The 24,818-nt window shown below is 44.0% G+C and overlaps 1 protein-coding gene across 1 annotated transcript in view; it reads left to right on the forward strand.

The window, feature by feature from the left end:
• Positions 1-24,818, forward strand: part of CNTNAP2 (contactin associated protein 2) — a 1,342,199-nt gene that overhangs the window by 1,299,271 nt on the left and 18,110 nt on the right. Inside the window, exon 22 of the mRNA XM_044920022.1 lies at positions 13,928-14,167. Within this exon, the coding sequence (XP_044775957.1) occupies positions 13,928-14,167 (240 nt within the window). The remainder of the gene's footprint in view (positions 1-13,927; positions 14,168-24,818) is intronic.

A 24,818-nucleotide genomic window follows, 5' to 3' on the forward strand; every position in this document is an offset into this window, starting at 1 on the left:
ACTCCTGGGGTGCCTGGGTGGCTCAGTTGGTTGAGCGTCGGACTCTTGGTTTCAGCTCAGGTCGTGATCTCAGGGTCATGAGATCTAGTCCTGCATCCGAGTTGGGCTCCACGCTCAGCATGGAGTCTTTGAGATTCTCTCCCTCTCCCTCCCCATCTGCCCCTGCCCTCACTTGCACTCTGTCTCTCTCAAATAAATAAATAAAATCTTTAAAAAAAAAAAAAAAAAGAGTCCTCCGGGCTCCTTTACAGCAGCGTGGAGTACGGTGGTTTAGCAGCCATGGGCTGGCCGGACGGGGAGGGAAGGAGACCCGCGCTGACCCTGAAACACAATGAGCTGAACTACGTGTAGTGAGAACACAAGTGAGGACTCCTAACTGTCTGTGCTGATGTAAACACGTGGATGCCAGGCCTCATCCACACCAAGGTCATTGTCTCTGACTCGAATTCACCATTCTGGGCCCACAAATTCTTTGTAAGGTATAGAGAAAAGTTGGGAGGAGGGAGAAGGAGGAGGAGAAGGGACACAGAGGCCACCAAGCCTTGGGGCAAAGAGAGCAGCCAGAAGGAGAGAGAGCTCCTCCACACCAGCAGGTGAGAGACACAGCCCCGCCCGCGGCCCAGAGGCCACCCCGCTTGAGGTCACAGAGAGACACCAGCAGAACAGGAGATACAGCAACAGGCCCGTCTAGTTATTGGATCAGCTTCTCTGTAAGACTTCTCAACCCAGAAGAAACAAACGCTTCGAGGATTCTGAGTCAAAGCTTTTCGGCGCTGCACGCGATGGCCATGGCAGAGTGGGAGCCCCCAACTTACAGAAGTGACCCCAGAAAAGACCAGAATGATCCCTTTCTCTGTCGCCAATTGCATGAAGAAAGCATTATTTTCATTAGTTTGTAAAGGGCTTAAAAGTGTATGAACTAAGTTCAGATGAGCAAAAAGATGCATTGTTGTTGCCATTTTCCACAGCCGGCCCCATCATGATCTGAGGCTCCCCTTCCTGTGTTCTTGGCTTGCGCTGGGCAGAGATTTAAGCTTGCACCGAAGGTCAATGAAATATCTCATATTAGAAGTGTTTCTTTGAGGCTAACTCTTCTCTCAGGGGCAGATGCTCGCTCTCTCCCCCCGGTCTCATTTCCAGGACTGCAAGGGGTCTGGGGTGACACTGAGGAGACCATCTTAGTTCCTACAGCTGCCATGACAAAATGCCACAAACCGCATGGCCTAAAAAAAACCAAAAATGTGTTCCCTCCTGGTTTCTGGAGGCCAGAAGTCTGAAATCAAGGATTCAGCAGGGTTGGTTCTTTCCTAGGACTTCAGAAGGAGAATCTGGCTTCTGTCCTGGCTTCTGGCGGTTGCTGGCAGTCCTTGGTGGCCCTTGGTGGCCCTTGGTTTGTAGCAGCAGGACCTCAGTCTCTGCCTCCGTCTTCACTTGACCTTATCCCTGCGTTTGTCTGGGTCTCTCCTCTTCTTGTAAGGACACCAGTCCTTGGTTGAGGGCCACCCTAATCACCCTAATCAAATGTGACCTCATCTAAACTTCAGGACATCTGCAAAGACCCTATTTACAAATAAGGTCACATTCACAGGTGCCAAGGGTTGGACTTCAGCATATCTTTCTTTTTGGGAGACACACCTCAACCCACAACAGGCTCCTTATAGGTCTTTGCTCTGGTGGCTAGTGTGGGCTGATCACTGCATTGACATCTGCTGAGGAGTTGAGGTCTGGGGGATGTCATGCTGGGGGTTACTAAAGGTCGTGGTCCGCCATTTCCCTCAAGTCTTAAAGTGCCCGTGCCCAGTCCCAGGCCTCTGTCAGCCACCGTCCGTCCAGCACCCAGGATGTGTCCAGGCTGTGGGGCCACAGAGCTGCCTCAGCCTCATCCAACAGACAAGAGTGGCTGTCCCACCCAGAGGATGCCTTAGTGCTCACGTGCCAAATCAAATACAAAGCTGCTAGCAGGAAGCTTGAAAGTCACCCACCCAGTCTACACCTGGGCAAGCAGGATCCACCCCACTCCAGCCCCGAGTTTCAGTCTTTAAGGGGAAGCCAGGATGCACATACGTGTGTTTTCTCAGGGCCTTTGTAGTTACTGTTCTTTCTGCCTGGAATTATTTTCCCTCGATAAGTACCTGACTTCCCTTAAATTCCTTCAGAGCTCGAATGTCATCTCAGCCGTGGCCTTCCCGGATTGTCTTACTCAAAATAATGTCTCCCCCCACACATAATCTGTGCCTTTCCAAGCTTTAATTTTCATAGTGAAATTGCATTTCAGAGCACTAGGTTTTCCCTAAGGAATGGAATGATGTTTTGCTTATTGCTAAACCGGTTTTTGAGCTCACCCTAGAGAAATAGCTCTTTCATCTTTCACTTATTCAGTCATTAAGTCATGCAACAATTAATATTATTTTTCCTCATATTGTCAGAAAATAGAATATTATATGAGATCAAATTACAGTCCTTGAAGGTAGAAACCTTCTCTTTTTCAGTACTGAATTCCCACCACCTAGCATACAGTAGTTATTCAATAAATCCTTGTATGAACGAATGAATGAATGAACAAATGAAGTTTCCATGAGAAAGGTGATCTGTATAAGACTTTCATCTCAATCTTTCTATGAAATTAGGAGCACAATTTTTTCCATGGACTCTTGCCCAAGACCAGACATTGAGAAAAAATTGTACAAACAGTAGATAGCATCATAGCTAAAGGAATGTCATCTTTTGAAGAAGATGACTTTGATTTTTAGAATGGTTCACAAATTTTAAAGTACCGGAGAAGATGAAGATGATTTTCAGGAGGAAGAGAACATCAAGTGGTTTATGATGTGGAGTTGCCCCCACAGAAAGGCAGCTGTGTTACGGGGTAGCGTGGTTTTTACTCCACCTTTAGAAACAGAGGCAAATGACCAAAAAGAAAGGTGACTTCAGACCCTTATTCAAAAATGAAAAACCCAGGGCTACCTTGTAGCTCTCTCCCTGGCTTGATAAAACTGTCCCCCGTCGAGTCCCAAGCCATCAAGAAAAGTCATCAGATACGTTCTTTAAAGGCCAACACATCCATGAGGCCCAGTAGCTACACTTCCCAGAGCCCATAGTACTTTTGGAGAACCCTGAAAATGTTTTCACTTCTTTCAAAATAAGAAGAAAAAAATTAACTTTGAGGTAGAAGAAAATGTTTTAATACACGAATATATTCATCTTAAACCAACAAAGTCCTAAAATATCATGTTTGGCTTTTTTTTTTTTTTTAAGATTTATTATATTTTAGAGAGAGAGAGGGAGAGAGAATCTCAAGCAGACTCCGCACTGAACACAGAGCCTGACACAGGGCTCGATCCCATGACCCTGAGATCACAGCCTGAGCTGAAACCAAGAGTCGGACACTTAACTGACTGCACCACCCAGGTGCCCCTGGCTTTTTTTTTTTTTTTTAATAGAGGAAGGGGCCCTTGGAGGCAAAAGTGCTGAGGCCTCGTGAGAGCCATCACATGGCCCTGCTCTTGGGTCTCCTGTGTGTCAGAAATACTGAAATGTGTTCATGGCAAAAGAGTTAAGTCCTCAGTTTAGACAAAAAAAAAAAATCTTCTCTACGCAGATTCATTTTCCAGGATGCCTCGATTCACAATAACCTATTTTAGGAGAGAAGAGAGATTCATGCAGTTGCCCCATAAAATATTTTAAGCCCTCCTCCTCTCCAAAACAAAGCCCGCAGCATGAGAGCAAGAGAACATGACTACCGGTGCTGAGAAAATGCATTTTCTTCAAGGTGCTGCCGCCACTCTAATTCGCACCTTCTGAGAGGAGACAGAAGTTCTTGACATGTACAGGCAACTAGAAGAGGAGAGAGAATGAGGCCTGGCGAATGTGCCCAGCTGGGAAAATAAGCATTCAGCTAACTCAGTCAGAGCTGGAAAGGAAAGCCCCCAAGCAAACCTTGTGGAGAGCGTCCCTTGTCCTTTGTGAAAATGAAAATCAACTGACCTCTAAACCCCACCTGAGTCATAGAAGTCACTTGATGTAGGCAAATTAGAGACAGATTCGTTTGACTCTAACTTATCTTCGGTATTTTGAAGAGTGCAGACCAGTGCCATCAGGAGTAATTAGCAGTTCACAAGGTGGAAGATCTTCAGTGACAGCGACCTGTGTGAGGATGGGGTAGGAAATGCAGTTTCAAGAGTGGTGGTCGGCTGCCATACCCCCTCGTTTATCGCTGCCTCGTGCAGAATGGCCTGAACTGAGCACCTCTCTGGGCTTATTCTGACGACCATAGGAGACGGTCTCAGAAACCACCTTCTGGATTAGCATCTAGACTTCATCCTTTCTTTGACTCAACCACATCCCACTCTTAACTCCTAAGTCACTTAGGAGTTCCCACCACCTAGCATACAGTAGTTATTCAATAAATCCTTGTATGAACGAATGAATGAATGAACAAATGAAGTTTCCATGAGAAAGGTGATCTGTATAAGACTTTCATCTCAATCTTTCTATGAAATTAGGAGCACAATTTTTTCCATGGACTCTTGCCCAAATTAACTCTTGCAATTAAAATACCCTAATCCTGTGGGGGCTGGGGTGGGACAGGGGAGGAAGGAGGTACGTGCTGCCGTTGGGAGTATCCCGTCCAACTTGATAGTGAAGGTGATGGGGAGGCGGAGGGTGTCATTTCCAACCATGGTAATTGGGTATTTGTGTCTGCTGTACTTCTCTAGTTAGATCCAGGCTATCATTTCAGCCTCTCAGAGCCCCTTCGGCTCATGACCCTGTGATGTCACGTATGACCACCCTTTCCACTAAATGCCATATGACCCATTGGTCAATGTGCCATTGATATCCTTATCTAAATTAATTAAATGTCAGCTTGGAATCATACCATGAAAATTCTCCTCTGAACCCAATTTCTACCCATTGATCAATTCCACCCACAGTTCATCTTGTTTTAAGTCTACCTTTAAAATACTCGTACTGTCGGGGCGCCTGGGTGGCTCAGTTGCTAAGTGTCTGCCTTCGGCTCCGGTCATGACCCCAGGGCCCTGGGATCAAGCCCCGCATCGGGCTCCCTGCTCTGCGGGAAGCCTGCTTCTCCCTCTCCCACGCCCCCTGCATGTTTTCCCTCTCTCGCTGTGTCTCTCTCTGTCAAATAAATAAAATCTTAAAAAAAAAAATACTCTTACTTTCATGAGCCCACACATACCTGTCTTGACCATGAAAATGTCATGGGAGACAAAAAAAAATGATTTGCTGAAAGGTAGGTAAGCTTTGTCAGAATTCCCCCAACCTAGTAGGCCATTACTCCAATCTGGAAATAAAGGCATTGGTTTCAGAGGTACAACAGAGAAGAAGGTGTTGCGGGGAGAAGCACACTTCTGTGTCGACAGGCCTCCCGATCCACGCCTTGACTCCATTCCAGGGCGGGTACAGTTGAAACATTCGGACTCCTGTGAGGATCCACCCCAGTTTCTGGTTCAGCCTCCACGCATCCATTAGGCTTTGTCTTCTTCTTCTTCTTCTTCTTTTTTTTAAAGATTTTATTTATTTATTTATTTCAGAGAGGGAGAGAGAAGTGCACAAGCAGAGGAAGGGCAGAAGGGGAAGGAGAAGGAGAGAGAGAATCTCCTAAGCAGACTCTCTGCTGAGCGCAAAGCCTGGAGCAGGGCTCAGTCCCAGGACCCCCAAGGTCATAACCTGAGCTGAAACCAAGAGTCAGATGCTCAATGGACTGAGCCACCCAGGCGCCCCAGGTTTTGTCTTCTGAAAGTCAGCTCATATGTCAGAGTCCCAAGATTTGAATTCTTTCTTATGTTAATTATGTAACCTGGAGAGCCAGTGGAGGGGAGCGCCCCCCCCTCCAGTACACTTTCTGATAACAGCTCTCTTCTCCTCTTTCTGTGTGTGTGTGACAGGTCTAATTGCCCTGGGAAAACCATTGCCTTCAACCCCTACCTCCATGTCCATTTTCTAATGCTTTAATGGTCAGGCTTTCATGCAATCGTAGCCCTCAAAGGATTTTTTTTTCTCTTGGGTAAGAGCTTTAGACGCCCCTGGGGTAGGAATTACAATACAAGTGAGAACAAAGGAATATTTTACTGAATCATTCTATTTGACCTAATCTGGAAATACAAAAATTTGTTAACACATTTTTCCTAGCCTATACTTCTGTTGTTTGTGACACAGATGAAGTCAGCACCCTCCCCTCCTCCCATCGCCCCAAATCCCCCTGCTCCCTAGCGAGTTAGCTTCACATGACCCTGGGCTAGTCTTGGCTGGAATACTCTTCAATGGTTTAGAGAGGCATTAAGGAAAACTTAAAAGCTAAACTCACTCTCCTTATGGTGTTGGCTACAGTGTAATAGGGCTTTCCAAAACCTAAAAAAAAAAAAAAAAAAAAGTTTTAGCAGAAGCAGAGCACACACAGAAGAAATTATTTTTCAGTTTGGTAATTTTGTACATAAAATTCTATTTCTGCTGCTAACAAGTTAAAATGCAAAAGGGAAAGTGGGATAAAATCCAGTGAGCAAGAGGCAGGTTCATTTCCAACCTGTGGGAAACGCATTAGTGTTCTGTTCTCCAGTAGCAAATAGCTAGGACACGTAGCTGATATTTACTAAGATTGTGAGAGGTAAAATCAGACCTGCCTTTCTAATGAAGTCAACCACGGCACCCAACTCTGTGGTTTGACTGACAGGTACATCCAGTTTTCTGAAAGGTCTTGTTACTTTCAGCAAAGCCTGTTATTCTTAGCCCTGAAAAGTCATGCTGTGCAGCAGGGCACCCCAAGCTGCAGGAAGGGGGCACCAGGCTTTCTATCTCATGTCTGACAACTTGAAACATTCAGGAGAAAGTGGAAAATTTATCTTTCAGATGTGTGTGTTCTGCATGATGCCAAATGTCAGGGTTTTGGAAACAGCTCAGGGATCCTGTCTTCCCTTTGTATTGTAATCACACTGGGTTATATTACTCAGCAAGTTTGTAGTTCTCAGATTAGATTTTAAGATAGGGAATGACAGTTCCAACCTTTATATACATTCCCCCAAAGTTCAGGGACTGTAATAAGTTTATGCAAATAAAAATGTAATACTTCATCATTTTGCAAAATAAGTGTGGGCTAGCATCTTCACGTTAAGACATTTCTTTTTATTATTATTTCTGGGGGAAAAAAATCCAATCTTGTTTTATTAATCCTTAGAAAAAGATTTGCAATGTAGGAGGAGAAGATTCTGCTTCTCCCAACAGATTGCCTCTTTGTAACTGAGTTAGCATTTGTCACAGGTCAAGAGCTATTTAAATCACACCTGTATATTTTAGTCCCGCCTTCCTCTGGAAGAGAGAAAAGCATATAATAAATACAAGGAAATTTCATTAGTGTCTTTCTCTCAGGGATTAATAAAATGTCATAGTACATAATTCTATACATCAGTTATGTACACGGATTTAATTCTAGCTGTGCACCTTTTGAAAGGCAGTTGATGAGGAAGACGTCACTGATCAAAAAATTTAGCCCATGAGAGCAGAGAGCTGATGCTGAACCTGGATGCCTACATTTCAGGGCCCTGCCTAATGTTAATCATGCGATCATGTTGAAATGGAGGAATGGGGTTTGTGTGTGTTTATGTTGCTTTTTTAGCTGAATGCCCTTGGCTTTTTTGTTGCCTTTTCCGCCCCCTGTCTTTTTTGAGTTTCTTTTGCTTACGGTTATTTCCCATTTATCTGTTCCATTGACCCACTCAGGCTCCTGTCCATACAACTATAACCAAATGGGAAAATTGTACCCAGTGTAATTAACCTTCATCCAGGTGTTCTGCCAGCCGAGACCCAGATGCTCAGCCCTAACCTTGAGAGTCGCAATTTAGGGTGGCTGCCAGCCCAACCGCACCCTAGTCATGTTTCCCAGTGTGTATCATTTGGACTACTCCCCAATCTCATTTCAGTCTGATAGTCCAAGAATTATTTAAAACTTCACGCAGGCAGTGATTTCAAACCCACTTCCTATTTATTCCATTAGGGCCCATATAACCACTATTTCACTCTCGAGGCTGGTGGAGGGTTTCTATAGTAATGGCTATTCAACATTAAATAGACGACTGTCGAGGTAAGAGCAAGACAACTATATTTTCAGAGGAGTGCATTTTCAGTGACATGGATTTCCAGATGATAGTACTTCTAGAAATAAATACATATATAAAGTCTGTTCGTATATAAAGACATTTATATGTAAACATTTATAAAATATATATGTAAATATAAAATGTATATAAAAATATAAAGCTGTATTGGATCTAGATTTCCTACTTTCCCTTCCTCTCTCAAAGCCACATTCCACACCTACTGACGCTGATAAACTTTGGCCTACTGTGAACTTGCCTCTACCTCAGTCTCTGGTGTTGGTTCCCATCCCACACAACCCAAGTGTGGATGACAGACTGTCTAACATATAGTCACGGTTCTAGTCATGCATGCAGTCCCTGGCTGATTCTTTTGTGCAAGAAGCTATTTTAGACATTTGGAGGAACACAAAGATAAGTAACATTCAGTCCTGCTCTCAAGAAAACTGTAAATCTAGTGGAGGCACAAATTCAGGTTTCTGGCCCATCTGGACAGGGAGAGAGCACACCTGGGCCAGGTAGGTAGAGCCCGGAGCAGAATCTGGGAGGAAGCCATTTGGAGCTCTCCTTTTGAAGGACTGGGGACCTCTGATGTTCTGAAGTGTGGATACTCACAGGAACTAAGCATGAACAGAGGAAGAGAATAGATATTATTCCATTTGGGTGGAACAGAGGTGTTTAAAGCCAAAAATTAAGGAGTGCAGAGGAGCACCAAGTTTCTCCACAGTCGTATTCCCCAAAGAACAGTAGTGGGGGAGAGCCAACGGCACCATGTTTTGCCTTTTCTGTTTACATTTTTTCCCATTTCCAGGGAAATGAGAGAGAGAGAGAGAGGACAAGCAGGGGGAGCGGGAGAGGGAGACGCAGGCTCCCCGCTGATCAGGGAGCCTGACATGGGGCTCCATCCCAAGACCCTGGATCATGACCTGAGCCAAAGGCAGATGCTTAACCCAACTGCGCCACCCAGGCACCCCCTACTTAACATTGTTCTTGAAATGGACTCGTCATTTTCCCTTAAATAAATTTATGTTCAAAGGAGAGCATGTTATAAGGAAGCCTTGCAATATAACCGTAAAATGAAATACCAGTGTCACTTGCTGCAGCGAAACAAGATTGGTAAAAACACATGGCATGGGAATCTTGGGAAATTCAGTACCTGGAGCGTTCAGGTCTGAGGTCGGCTGTTAAAAAGCGAAACTGGCAAGTGTTGGAGTGATGAGCAAGATAGTCCAGTCCCAAACTGAGCCAACCTGACAGCTTCTTTGTGAAGGATTAAAAGAGAACGAGAAGAAAAGAACTTCCTCTCCCTGTGATCACATGTTATTTAATGTCCAGTCCGAGAATGACCTAAGGCCACCCCTAGTGCCTTCCAGTAGGAATATTCCCCCAGGAGCAGAGTGAGGGAATGGATGGGACGGCTACCCCTCCATGATGCGGCCAGGTGCACCTGAGTCTCTGCAGAGCACAGGTGAGCTTGGGGGCTGGCACCCGGCTCTGCCATCTCCGTCCATCCCACAGATTCTTAAAAGCCCATCCCAGCCCCTAACACGGTGACGGGCACACAAGAGAGCCTTGTCAAAAGTTTTAAATTGGGTCCCACTGACATTCTAAGATCTTTTGGCTCTCCTTCATAGAAAGTAAAGAATTGAGTTTACAGGGATATTTCATATCCCATCCCCCCCTCGCAAAAAAAATATGGATAGGAATTTCTAAGACATATAAAACAAAACAAAAAAATCAGCTGATGGATAGGTTCCATGGGGGGCACCAGAAGAATATCCGGATGAGTCTCATTTACCTTAGAGACCTTTAATTAGTCTCTAAGGTAAATGAGAAATCTCTGTTGAGGTGTCAGCATCTGGATTCCAGCCGCTGAAGCGGTGCTCACGCGTGTGCACAGGACCTTGCATAGATCTGTGGTCGGGGCGGGGGGCGGGGGAGGGTGGTGGCTTGTGCAGATGCCCCTTCTCTCCCTTCTCACAGCACTCCTGCTGGGCACTTGGTATTCAGCAGCTGAAAAGCAGGAACCAGAAAGCTTGCTAATGCATTGCAAATGTAATCGCTGCCTCCTTCTTAAAAGTATCATCGTGCACATTTCTTTGTAAGGTTTCACCTGGAATTGTGTCATATTTTAAGTGGGCTATTTGCTATAACCCACATCATTATGAAGGTAAGGTATTAAAATACCCAGGACAGCTTGAGAATGTAATTTCAGAAGTGATTGTACTGCACTTCTAAAATTAGCATTCTTCAGAGCAGGTCTCCCCCACGTGCACCTCGGCCAAGACGTCTCCATGCAAAAAGTAGTTTCTTACAGTAAATTGTGCTGTAGTATTTGATTTCAGTGCGAAAGCCGTTCAATTAATTTTACAGATTAATATAATTTACCTGTAATGAGCTCAAACACACTAAAGGGATAGCTTTAGTCTCATGCCTTAGGTGTTCCGAAGAAGGACAGATTTGTATTCCAGACAAGCATCGACAGAACTTGCTGGTGCTTTAACTGAGGCTGGCAAAGCTGTGACGTCAGTTCATGGCATTTTTTAAAACTTTATTACTGGCTAAGTCACTAATGAAACATGGTCTTAAAGCAGTCTCTAGGGGTGCCTGGGTGGCTCAGATGGCTAAGTGTCTGCCTTTGGCTCAGGTCATGATCTCCAGGTCCTGGGATCGAGCTCAGCAGGGAGTCTGCTTCTCCTTCTCCCTCTGCCTCTCTCCATGCTTGTGCTATCATGGCTTCTCTCTCTCTCTCTCAAATGAATAAATAAAATCTTTAAAAAAAAAAAAAAAGCAGTCTCTAATAGCCATTAAAAAAATTCTTTTGAACCCCCCTATGACATTTCTATAGAGTCCCTGACTAGAAATGCCAAAATCCAAGTGAATATAAAAACAACAATATAGTCTGTTTTTTGAGAGAGGGATAATAACGCTCCCTTTTCCGTAGGGTTATTCTGGGTATCAAATGTCTAATTTGTATAAAGCATCTAGTTTTAAACGTTCAGTAAATGTTAACTCTTATCATTGTACAGTGTTTGTTCAGTTGTAGTCCTTGGTTGTTCACAAGCTTGGTTCCCCAGCTAGGTTGTGAGCTACTTGGGGTAAATTTCTGTATTTACGTCCTTCCTGCTACTGCTACCAGGCAGTGAATACACTCAGTGAATTGAATTGATTGAATTGAATTGAATTGAACTGAATTGAAGTCCCACCAGATGGCAGTAGCTCCCAGCCCCAAAATTCTTCCTTCATGAGCCCTGCTCCAAGGCTGGACAGGCTAAAAAGAATTCTCCATTTATGGACGAGAAGCAGCAGATGGAGTGAGCTTGTTCCCGGTGTCCTGCCACCAAGCAGCAGCTTGTTCTGGTGCCTCGACCACAGACGTGAGCCAGATAGGAATTTGGGAAGGCAAGGAGCTGAGGTCTCCCTTCCCACCCTGGTAACAAAGAATCACCCTGAGTCTCCTTGGATGGAGCAACCCTCAGCATGTTTCAAAGGAAGGCAGATCACCAGAAGGAGGGGATAGGAACCAAATATATGAACTCTTTGCAAGGAAGACAAGTTGGTGAACCCAGAACAAGGAATTCTGATATGAGACCAGGAGACAAAGATTGAATCATTTACTTTGTATTCATTCCTTCAATGAAAATCCATGAATTTATTCATTCAAGAATCCTGCAATTATTGAGGAGAAAGTGGAGGAGGAAGAAGAGAACAGCCAGTGAGGGGTCAGTGGACCAGAGCCTCTTCCTGGTCATCAAGGGGACATCGTGACTGTGGGATTTTTTTGTTCAGTCACAGGTGCATTCTGCCTCCCCATCCTAACTGGAACATGCTCTAGCTCAAAGTCACAGACTGAAATTTACTGCAGGAGAAAACTATGAAGAATCGTTAATTAAAATTTCTTTATGTGGGCGCCTGGGTGGCTCAGTTGGTTAAGCGACTGCCTTCGGCTCAGGTCATGATCCTGGAGTCCCAGGATCAAGTCCCACATCAGGCTCCCTGCTCGGCAGGGAGTCTGCTTCTCCCTCTGACCCTCCCCCCTCTCATGCTCTCTCTCTCTCTCATTCTCGCTCTCAAATAAATAAAATCTTTAAAAAAAAAAATTTCTTTATGTACTTGGCTGAGTAAGCCCCTGTTAGAATCCCCAGCATTACCATTCCTTGCTGCCCATCTCTTCTGTTAATCAAAATTCACATTGGGCTAGTACAGGTCAGTCACTGAACTGCTTCTTTAATAGGATGAGTAATCAATACATCCACTTCTGCCCCCAAGGCCTAAAAGGTCCCTTCTCTACTGATTTCTTCTTTCCTTAATGAGGAGTAAAATTTTATAAGACTGCTTTATCTGAATTCATTCCTCAGTAAGAAACATCACCTGCTCAGATTTCAACTTTTTAAAGAAGTAGATAGCCTTCTGTTTCCCAAAGTCTGTGTTTTTCACAGTTCAAGTGGAAGGGGAAATATCTCACATCCTTGTCCTTGGTTTTTTGTTGTTTTTTTTTTTTTTAAGATTTTATTTATTTATTTGAGAGAGAGAGAGTAGGTGAGAGAGAGAGAGCACAAGCCGGGGGGAGAGGCAGATTTAGAGGAAGCAGACTCCCAGCTGAGCAGGGAGCCTGATTCAGGGTTCAATCCCAGGACCCTGGGATCCTGACCTGAGCTGAAGGCAGATGCTTAACCGACTGAGTCACCCAGGTTCCCCCTTGTCCTTGATTTTAAAAGACAGTCACCACAGTCATCATAATCCCCCGTCCAGAACGCAGGTTGCCTTGCCCTTCTCTGAAGGGCCATTTGCCCACCACCTGGGTTGACAGCGCTGCAGAATCAGTGGCTATGCCCGTGGTTCTCAAGCCTCAGCGGGCCACAGAGTCACCTGGAGGGCTTGTGGAAGCCCAGATTGCCAGCACCCCACCCCCACCCCCGGCATTCCTAACAAGTTCCCAGGTGATGCTGATGCTGCTGGTCCAGGAACCGCGCTTGTGAAGACCACCCATAAGAAAGATCTAGAACCCCTTCAACGTTCATTTCTGCTACACAGATTGTAAAACTCCGGACAGAGGGTCAAAAAGGCACTGGCTTTACTGAGCTAACTGGTAAGACAATGTGTGGTTATATTAATTGAAACAGTACATTAGAAACACCTCTACTCAGGTTCCCCTCTAATTTGAATGTTAGTTTAGGAAGATGTCGAACTCACAGACTGGGGGGCAGGTGGGGATTCTTAAGTGCGCAGGTGTATTTGTGATTGAGTTGGGAAAGCTTCCTGACTTCCAAAACATCCATCAGATCCTAGCTGGGATTCTATAAACCTCAGAACTCCACAGGGATTGGATGCTGGAGAAAGAAAATATGCCGTTATAGGCTATGGGAACTCTCTCTCTTCTTTTTTTTAAATAAAGAATTCTGAAGAAGAAAGTTAAGAATGAGGTACAAAACGGAACCATAGTTTACCAGGAGGGGGCCTTGTTCAGTATGTGTAAGAGGGAAAAGAGAAGGAGAAAGATCAGTCAGAAGCCAGTGAATGTGGTTGGTTTCAACAATACCACAGGTATTGGGAAGGTCTTTATGTGTGCATTTTATTTTAACTATTAAATAGAGTCAGAGTCTCCTCACCCTACATGTTCTCTAGTCACACAGAGGTTCGTTTGCAGCAAAGTCTCCAGCCCTCAGCCTTCGAGTCATTTAACATTTCATCTAAAAGAATATAACATCTTAAACTGAAACCTAGAGTAGGGTTTGGACACAGGCGTTCAAAGACGAGGCTTTGTAACAGCAGCAATATAGTGAGTGGGAGAGACTTTTATTTTCTCTTTCTTTATCTTTTAGAAACCGGGAAGATTGACCAAGAGATTCACAAATACAACACCCCGGGATTCACTGGGTGCCTCTCCAGAGTCCAGTTCAACCAGATTGCTCCTCTCAAGGCGGCCTTGAGGCAGACGAACGCCTCGGCTCACGTGCACATCCAGGGCGAGCTGGTGGAGTCCAACTGCGGGGCGTCCCCTCTGACCCTCTCCCCCATGTCGTCTGCCACCGACCCCTGGCACCTCGATCACTTGGATTCAGGTAAGGCGGCGTTGGCCGGGTGTCTTTATTTCTTCAAACCTCAGTTTCATCGTCTGTAAGATGGGGTTAGGAGCAGGGCCAGTAAGGCTGGTAAGCTGTTGGAGGACTAAGGGCTCCAGGGAACGTGTGAGCCCAGGAGTGCTTAGCCACATACCAAGTGCCCAGAAGCTACAACCGTGACCCTGGCTCAGAGCCAGAAGTACATAAGGTGAAGGTAAGGAACATGGAAACTGTTGACTCGAACTCATTTAAGCGAAATTAGGAGATGCCTAAACTGATGTCTACAATGTGACTTTGGGACCGACCTGGTTCGCTGTTGCCTTTAGGACTCTCCCTGTGTCCCCGAAGCCCAAAGTCTACTATCAGGGGAAAGGTTTCTTTTTTTTTTAAAGATTTAATTATTGGGCGCCTGGGTGGCTCAGTTGGTTGGGCGACTGCCTTCGGCTCAGGTCATGATCCTGGAGTCCCGGGATCAAGTCCCACATGGGGCTCCCTGCTCGGCGGGGAGTCTGCTTCTCCCTCTGACCCTCCTCCCTCTCGTGCTCTCTGTCTCTCCTTCTCTCTCTTGCAAATAAATAAAATCTTTAAAAAAAAAAATTTTTAAAAAGATTTAATTATTTATTTGAGAGGAGTGAAGGGGAGCAGAGGAAGAGAGAGCCCTAAGCCAACTCTGCGCTGAGCATGGTATCCTACGAGGGGCTCGATCTTACAACCCCGAGATCAGGATCTGAGCTGAAACCAAGATTCCGACACTTAACCGACTGAGCCACCCAGGCACCCCAGGAAAGATTTACCTAAAGCAACGAAGAGATCCATCTCCTGACCCTGTATGTATATGAATAATCCCATAGGCTTCCAGATTTTTAAGAGGTGCATTTAAGCTTACAGGACTCGGGATTTAGTCCCACTCCTGCAGGTGATAAGACATGTAATTGGAAAGCATAGGCCTATGATGAAAGGCTATGGCTCTTGGCTGCAAAATTAATTGGGAGCAAATTCAGCATGCCCATCACATCAAGTGGCAGAGAGCCATAGGTACTTACTCTTTGCTCTACCCAGCCTGACCTTGGGCCACCTCTCCAGGCCTCTGCATTGTCACCCCCAAGGTGAAGGGTGGGGTGTGATCGCTACGTGACCTCCAAATCGAACAGTCCGTGCATCTCCAGAGCGACATGTAAACACAGGAAGAGGACGGTGGAGGCAATGCGGCTCCATTACTCTCCCTGTCTCATTAGCAGATTAAAAACATGGGCATGTTTCCTGATCTCGTTCCTTGGCTTCCTTGTGAATAAAACGGAGATAAGGTGACTGGGGCACCTGGGCGGCTCAGTCGGTTAAGGGGCTGCCTTCAGCACAGGTCATGATCCCAGGGTCATGGGATCAAGCCCCCCATCGGGCTCCCTGCTCAGCAGGAAATCTACTTCTTTCTCTCCCTCTGCTGCTCCCCCTGCTCGTGCGTGCTTGCTCTCTCTCTGAAATAAATAAAACCTTTTTTTTTTAAATGGAGATAAGAAGACCAGTTCCCAGAATTCTATGTGGGACGACATACTGAAGGCACTTGGCGTGGTTGTAGACATGTAGCAAGCTTGTAAAAAGTTTAGCAGCAATAATATTAACAATGTGGTTATTATGATGTTAGACGCGATTTGCCATGATGCCTGAAATGTCCAGTCAAGGTTCTAAATTCTCCCCGACCCTAACTTGGAATTCATAACAGTTCATCATGTAAACATCATGCGTCTGATTGCCTTACACATATTCCAGCCCATACTCGGTGTTTATCAGCTCTGGTGCAGCTCTTGTCGTTGTGATTGCTTGCCAGGACTCATGATGCAATGCTTTACAAAGCTTCGAAAGAAGCCAAAATTGCCCCATTGTCAGAATAGCCAATTTACAGACTAAACAATCCTCTTTGTTCCTCACACATGGATTCCTATAACATGATGAGGGGTGCTGTGTGCCAAGGGTACTTATAAAGAATTCTCTTTCATGAATGTTGTTAGGATTACACAGCAGGCTGGTTTTTTCCTCATGGGCTGCCTTGAACAAAGGAAAGCATTCCTAATGCCGAAAATAGAAAAGTAGGAATGAAAATATAAGCTGAGAAAAGACACATGTCAGGGCTACAAAGGAGCAAAGATTTCTCAGATAAATTCCTCCAGATGCCAGAGCGACCAAGACAACACAAGATCTTTGAAATGTGCAAGTTCTTACGCTGTTCCAGGTACTCCCTACATGAGGCCACGAGCGTGTGTGGTCTACGTCGGCTGCCAAGAAACCAGTTTCAAAAACCTCTAGATGCTACTCTGGGCCAATGCAAGCTCACATTCACTGGGTCTTAATCAGCAAAGTATTTGCTTTATGGTCTGAGGGATACAGTTGTAGGGGCTAGACAGTTTGAGTTCATTGATTTTTTTAAAAATCATGCTTTACATGGGACAGTTTCATTCTTGTGATTGATACAGTGAAAATGTATGTAGGGAACATTTCTGTTATTATTCAGTGGTTTTTTTTAAGATTTTATTTATTATTTGAGAGAGAGAAAGAGAGAGAGCGCCCATGGGCACAGAGGGAGGGGCAGAGGGAGAGGGAGAAGCAGACTCCCCACTGAGCCGGAAGCCCCACACGGGGCTCAATCCCAGGACCCTGAGATCATGACGTGAGCCAAAGGCAAGATGCTTAACCAACTGAGTCACGCAGGCACCCCTCAATGTTTAAATCAGATATCTGTACCCCAAATATTATGGTTGTACTGTCACATAAGGTCCATTTGCAGAGAATTGCCACTTGCATTGGGCAGAGTCCTCACCTGGTGTTGACTGGCCACTGCATCGACCTCCTCACCAGCCATTTCCATATGTGGGGAATGCTTATAAAGGAGTATGTGTGTCTGTCTCATGAACTTTATTAAAGGGACAGAAAACAGCTTATGAACTATGAGGCAGAAGGCTTATTTAGATAACATGAGTGGATTTTTTTTTTTCTTTTAAGACAACAAGAGAGAATGGGAGTGAAGGGCTGGACAGGCAACAGAGAAAGACAGAGATAAAGGAAGGTTACTTAATAGTGTCAGGGAGGAAGAACTTTTCCTCTGTTCTCTTATGTTCTGCATCCAGGGGCCTGCAAATTAAACTGATAAAAGGCAAGGGCACCTGGGTGGCTCAGTTGGTTAAGCATCTGACTCTGGTTTCGGCTCAGGTTATGCTCTCAGGGTCATGAGGTCGAGCCCCAAGTCAGGCTCCACACCCAGCTTAGGATTCTCTCTCCGTCTCCTTCTGCCCCTCCCCCATCTAAAAAAAAAACTGATAAAAGGCAGATGAACAGGAGAAAAAAAATGTATTCCTGTGCATACAGGAGCTTACAGGAGAAGTAGCTCAATAAATGGTTACTTGCTTAAATGCCTTACATAGTAGAGAAAAGGGAACGAGGAGAAAAGGCCTCTATGGGAAGAACATGGGTCTCTAAAAGAAAACAAACCCGGAGCTAAGAAAGTGTGTGATAATGCTTGTTCATGCAGCTATGAATGGTCTTTCTGTCTTCTTCAAGGCCATAGAAGTCCCCTGGAGAGAGCACTTACAGTACGCTTACTCTCTGTCTCCTTCCTGGGAGTAACAGGCACCCAGAAGAGAGGATAGCAGTCTCATTTCCCAGAAGTCTCCACTTTCAGTCAGCTAAAGGAAGTTCCAAAAAGATTTCTTTCTGCAGCTGTGGAACCCAAATGTCCTAAGCTTAAAATCATCTTCATACCAACTCTGGGGTTCTAAGTGGACCCCCACATCAGCAAGTGCACCCTACTCTTGGGGAGCCTTTTGCTTTTATCAGATAATCTTTCATGTGGAGATAGAATAAGAATCTTTGCTATCAGACATTCAGAAACAAAAAAACAGTATATACACAAAAATACCATCGCTGCCCATAAGCCATATGTTACCTGAGTCTGTGTAGGGATCAGACAGGACAAGAATGAAGGTGTGTGCTAAGAGTCAGTTGGAAGTAGATTGATTGATCTGGTGCCTTGGAAAGTGTGGTCCCAGAAGCTTGTTCAAAATGCAGAATCTCAGGCCCCTACCTCAGATGCACCGAATCAGCATCTACATTTTAGCAAGATCCCCAGGTGACTTACGTGCACTTTAAAGTTGGAAACACTAATCTAGTGCTGTGGTTCTCACTCTCAGACCACCTTTGAATTACCTAGTCTAGTCAGCTTTGACAAATCCTGATATCCAGGCTGCACCCCTGACCCATTAAGACATTCTGGAGAGGAGAAACAGGTGTTCGTAGATGGCATACCTCTCCAGATGATTCCAATGGGTAGTCAAGGCTGAGACTCACTCATCAAATAAGACAGAAGCTTACTAACAGCCGCCTTGGTAAGCCCTTTGAAGTAAGGTTACCAGAAGACAAGAAAATTAAACAGCCAAATAATGCAAAAAAAAAAAAAAAAAAAAAACAGTTTATGAAAAACAATGAAGCCTTTATGTGGCAAAATCACAAATTAAAAGGCTGTAGCAACAAGCTTACAAAAGGCTGGGCTCCTCTGACCATTTATTTTGTTACGAAACTCACCCTGATAAAGAAGTTTTATCTAAACTTGAGGAGAGCCGGTCTGCCTACTTACAACTAGAGAAAAAGACTAAAAACAAACAAACAAGAAATCCACAGTGTGGGGCCAGACTCCGGGGCTCTCAGGAAAGGGCATCCTTATAGAAGTGCCTGCAAATTATTTCTCCATTTTTTGAATGAGCTGCAAACTTAATTTGAAAGGATATCGGGGGGGGGGGGGAATGCAGCTTTAAAATCAAGGAAAAGGGGCGCCTGAGTGTCTCAGTCGGTTAAGCTTCTGCTTTCGGCTCAGGTCATGATCCCAGGGTCCTGGGATCGAGCCCCGCATCAGGCTCCCTGCTCCTCGGGGAGCCTGCTTCTCCCTCTCCCTCTGCCTTCTGCTCCCCCTGCTTGTGCTCTCTCTCTCTGTCAAATAAATAAATAAATTTAAAAAAAAATTTTTTTAATAAAATAAAGGAGGTATATTTATGAAGAATAGGGAGTCCTATGGCCTTAGTAGTAAAAGGACCTTAATGATGAACTAGGGCTACTCACTTCATACTCACACCAGGACATTTGCTTTGCAGAGACCTGGAAATTAGAATTCAAGATATCCACTCCTAGATCTTGTGTTCTTTCTGCTCTCTTGCATTTCTTCCTTTTATCTTAGATGATACCAAAGGATAAAACAAAAAATGTATTCCAAGGTACGCTGGCTTCGAGCGATCAGATCTGACACTACTAACTAAGCTACTCTTCACCTCTATAAAGCCTTTTAGGCTCTGTCACTGTGTTCCAAAATGAGGGATGTTTACAGTTGGTCGGGCTGTGCACTGCCTAACTCTAAGGGATGTCATTTGCATTGCAGTCTATGGCTTCTGGAGCAATGCAACGTGGTGGTCTTGATAGGGGGTCACCAGATCATTATGGGAAGAAAATAGACATGGCATTACATAATATAAAGTTATTTCCTGTTCACTTCTCTTTCAGTCCTTCTAATCTTGTCCAAGAGAAAAATCTCCTTTGGGTTCTGGCATGCCTTTAGCACCTCTCCCACCCTTGCTATTCACTCTTTAATTAAAAAAAACAAAAAACAAGCTTGACAGGCACTGGAATTACTCAGTAGGGATATAAAGTATAATCAATGCATTTCTTTAAATAAGAAATTGGATCAATTTAGTGAAAATAAGTAAATAAATAGTAATTAGGTTTTTCATGGATTTGGCAGAAAAGGTGAAGCTGGTCCCCACATGATTGGAGTTTGGCAAACACTGGGCAGTTATGACGGGAGCATCACAAACACAGGGGCCTAGCATGGGGCTGGTAGAGTGTGTTTTTTAGAGGGGAAAACGATCGACTGATGTGGATTTGATTTAAACCAATTCTGTGGTATTAGAAACATCCAGTCTTTCTTTCCACCTAGTTCTCTCCCGATTTGATAACAGGTACAGCCCGTTTCTAAGGCACATCATTATGGTCATTAGAATATTTTTAGAACAGCAGTTACAAGGTAGAAAAAGCAAACCCCAGCCCTGAGTTCTGGTTTATTTAAAGGTCACAGAGCACCAGACAATAGCTGTGATTTACCTCTCAGGATTATGGGCTCTGTTTTTTCTCTTTGTCCAATTCAGAGACTCTTATATCCTTAAAATGGCATGGATTTGCCAGCAGAAAGACAACTGCCGAAGGCAATGTACGTTCTGTAAACTACAAAAACAAAACAAACACCAGAAAAAATAAATCCAGGAGTCTGATGCCATAAATTTCTGCACTAAGTAACAACTCCAAACTGTACCTCAAGCTGTTTTATGAGGCATGCATATTAAGTGTTGGGGTGTTTTATCACATTCATGATATTTGATACCAAATGCATCAGACCAAAGGCCACATCCTAGGATCTTTTTAAAAAATATTAACATAGAGGGGTGCCTGAGTGGCTCAGTCAGTTAAGCATCTGGCTCTTGGTTTCAGCTCAGGTCATGATCTCCGGGTTGTAGGACTGAGCCGTGCCTCGGGCTCCACGCTCAGTGGGGAGTCAGCTTGGAAGTCTCTCTCCCTTTCCCTCTGCTTCTCCGCCCCCCTCAAATAAATTTTTAAAATATAGATTAACATAGACAAGGCATCTTAAGATGTAAGCTTTCATTCCCTAAGGGATCCTCTAGTTAGAAAGATTATGACTGGTTACTATCTTGCAAGACTCCTAGTACATCCATGTTACAGTCTCAGCATAAGTGCACAGTATGACAGGTGCATCCCACCCTGGAAAGGCCCTGAGGAATGGGCCTCTGGAAGGTGCTGGCCGCCAAACTCCTAGTACCCACTCTACCCAGCAGCCACTGGGCTCCCACCCTAAAGTGAACCCATATCTGATCCTGAGAGGCTTCTGACCAGAATCCTCACAGCCCCCTGGAGGGAAGCAGGCAGGACATGGAGAGTCCTAAAGCATTGAGCAGAGTGGAAAACAGTTAGCACAGACTGATCCACACCCCCCCACCTCCCTGGACCCAAGGTCACGGGTTGTCAGGAATACAGGAGATCCAAACCAAAACTTGTCCAGTGGATTCACTCAGGTTCGAAGAATAATTGAAAAAACGGCCTTCTTAGGAATGTGGTGCTTCTCCCAAATAAACCGGGAACTAGGACTATGGTCCCTGGGATGGCTCAGTGTAACTGCCCTACACCTGTTAGATCCCAGAATATAGTCCCCCAGGCCCCGGCCGGGAGGGCTAAGGCTGCCCCCTCTGAGGTCTTTTACCACTGGAAACAGCAAGTTGATTTCTAAAGGCACCCCTACCTCTACTTCCATGATTTTTAATGGCTTGATTTCTTGTCTTTATTCCACAATTCCTTTCTACCATCTGAAGATAAAATATTTTTATATCTTCATGGAAATAATGAACATTTTAAAGCTGCACGTTCTCTGTTCAGCTTCCTCCATAATTACCAGCTGGTAGATGGTTTTCTTTACCACCTGCAAGCACTTAAAATAATCGTTCCAGCTCTTATAATTACATCTGAATTATTTCTGAGCAGATCCCTGTTTTCATCCTTATGCTAAGATTGCATGATTAATGCATTCAATCTCTGATACCTAATCTTTTTATTATCTTTTGTGTTTTTTGTTCCCTTCGGTGACCGAAAGAGTACACAGTTATTCAAGTGCAGGAACAATTATCACCCCCTTTTCTAATGTGTACTTGTCCTGCAAATGGTCCAAATTGTCCTTTTCTGTAGAAGTGCCAAGCATATTTATGGAAGCCCCAGTCAAGTGTAAGATCAGAGTTACGGATTTGTGATCAAATGGTCATTGACATTGTTCCCATCTTTTGTTTCCATACGGAATGGCTTTGAACACATGATTTTGTTGGGTTGAGGGATGCATTTTTAATTTTGATAGCTGTTCTAGATCACCCTTCACAGATACAGTACCTCCAATCCAGGAAGGTATGAGTGTCTTTTTCCCCGCACACTCACCAACCTAGTACATCCTACTGTTCTTTTGAATTTTGCTAGATCTTACTTGAAAAAAATGAAACTTCATTGTTTGAATTTGGATTTCATTAATCACGAGGGAGATTAAGTCTCTTTGTATATGTTAACGAGTACTTGTATTTACTTCTCCATGGACTGTTTCCATTCTTTGACCAAAGGATTATTTATATTCTTTCCTATTTGTTGGTCATTTACTACTTACTTGACTTACAAGAATTCTTTATATGTTAGGTAAATTAGTATTTTACTACGTTTGAATGTTTTCCCACTTTGATCTTTAGTTTTTGAATGTATGGGGTTCTTTCCATGTACAAACTTTAAAATTTACAGGGTGCAATATAAAGTGTTTCATGGCTTTTGGGTTTTATGTCATGCCTTCTCCATTCAGAAATTATTTTAAAAATTATTTCACATCTTTTTCTAATGACTTTATTTGTAAGATTTACATATTTTTTAGAGATTTATTTATTTGAGAGAGAGTGCGTGAGGGTGCATCAGCGCACGTGGAGGGGCAGCAGAGGGGGAGGGAGAGGGAAAAGCAGACTCCACGCTGAGTGTGGAGCCCTACATGGGGCTCAATCCCACGACCCCGAGATCATGACCTGAGCTGAAATCAAGAGTCAAAGGGTAAACCAACTGAGTCACCCAGGCACCCCTGTAAGATTTACGTTTTTAGTCCACTTAAAATTTATGTGGGTGGAAGAAGTTAGGAGTCCCACTTTTTTATTGTGAGCTTCCATCCTCTCCTGTACCTTTATCATATTCACAATTGCCCTTTATATTTGAATCTGCTTCTGGACTCCCTGATCTATTAGGTTGATCTGACTCTTCATGAGATAGTAGCAAGCTATGATAATGATTCAGCTTTTATAATAGCATTTAATATCTCATAAAGCTGGTTTCCCTTTTATTCTTTTTCAAAATTTTTCTATCCTCCCACACTTACTTTTCCCATGTGATGTTAGAATTCCAGTCATTTCATTGGGATCCTCTAGAATGTCTATTGAGATTGAATTTTATGTGTAAGTTGATTGCAAGTAATGTTTCCCTGTCCAGCAAGAGAATGTCTTTCCATTTATTATGTCTTCCCTTCCATATCAAATTCATATGAATGTAGCTTTAAAACCTTTCCTGGTAAATTTCCAAGTTGTTTCTCCTTTCTGGCAAAGCAATTAAAAACAAAAACCAAAAAACCCTCCCTATCTTAAGGTAAGCTAATTCGGCACCTAATTATATTAGCAAAATCCTTCATAGGAGCACCCAGATGAATATTTGATTAAATATAAATGAGACAAGGTATGTGCACACCAAGGACCATCTTAAAATTCTTCCTAATACATAACACATCTTACATGTATATATGCTTAAGGATTCCCGTAGGCATATGATATCTTAAGGATTCTTGTTTTGGTAAGTCTTATCAGGGTTAGGTGTTAAATAGTATCTAATGCCCAACATCTATGGACATGACCCAGCTCTTTCTCTTCTGTGATAAAGTAATGGGGTGAATTGTAGCAATAGATCTCCAAATAGTGAACCAGGCTTTCATTCCTAGCAGGAACCACATTTAATCAAGGAGAGGCATTCTCTCGAGGTATAACTAAAGTAATTTTACTAAAACTTTTAGTGGTTTGGTTTTTGTTTGTTACATTAATAATTCTTGGGTGGGATAGGTTTGTAGCATCCTTTTATATTTTTTGTGGGGGTGAAGATTTGGGTTTTAAATTTATGCCAGCTTCATAATAAGGGGCCACACAGCAAGAAATGTGGGAGGCCTCAAGGAGAGCAGTCTCAGATGGGCCAAAAAGGAAACCGGGCCCTCAGTCCTACAACCCCAAAGGCTGAGTTCTGCCAACAAGCACGAGCTTGGAAACAAATGTTTCTTTAGAGCCTCCAGACAAGAACTCAGCCCTGACGACACCATGACTCGAGTCTTGTGATCCCCAGTCACACCATGCTGGATTTGTCCATTGCCCTCCAACTAGTGGAATAACAAACAAGTGTTATCCAGACTTCAATGAGCTTAGAATCACCTGGGGAAATTAATGAGCTTCAGTAGGTCAGAGATGGGATTTGAGATTCTGCATTTCTAACAAGCCCCCAGGTGATGCTGATGCTGATGCTGTGGGTCCACGGGCCTCATGAGTGGCAAAGATAAAAGTAGCCCTGGAGCATCACCTGTACCTTGCAAATTTAATAGTCTTACCCCGTGGGGCTCCTAGGTGGAGGTTTCAGGGGAGGTCATGATCCCAGGGTTGTGGGATCGGGCCCTCTGTCAGGCTCCACACTTGGGGTGGTGTCTGCTTGGGACACTCTCTCCCTCACCCTCTGCCCCTTCCCCCACCCTCTCTCTCTAAAATAAATAAATCTTAAAATATATATATAGACTTACCCCTTAAAACCAGTGGAGCCCACTGGGTTTGTGCTTTGTTTTTTGGCAGGCATAGCTCTTTGACAATTCTCAATTTCTTTTATGATAACTGGTTTAATTAGATTTTCTTTGTCATCTGTAATAATTTCTGTTATATTATATTTTCCCAGACATTTGTGCTTTTAATCTAGGTTTTCAAATTCATTTCCATAGTTGAACAAAATAAGTTTTTATAATTAATTTCCA

Source organism: Neomonachus schauinslandi, chromosome 12 (genome assembly GCF_002201575.2).
Source record: "Neomonachus schauinslandi chromosome 12, ASM220157v2, whole genome shotgun sequence".
Taxonomy (NCBI): Eukaryota; Metazoa; Chordata; class Mammalia; order Carnivora; family Phocidae; genus Neomonachus; species Neomonachus schauinslandi.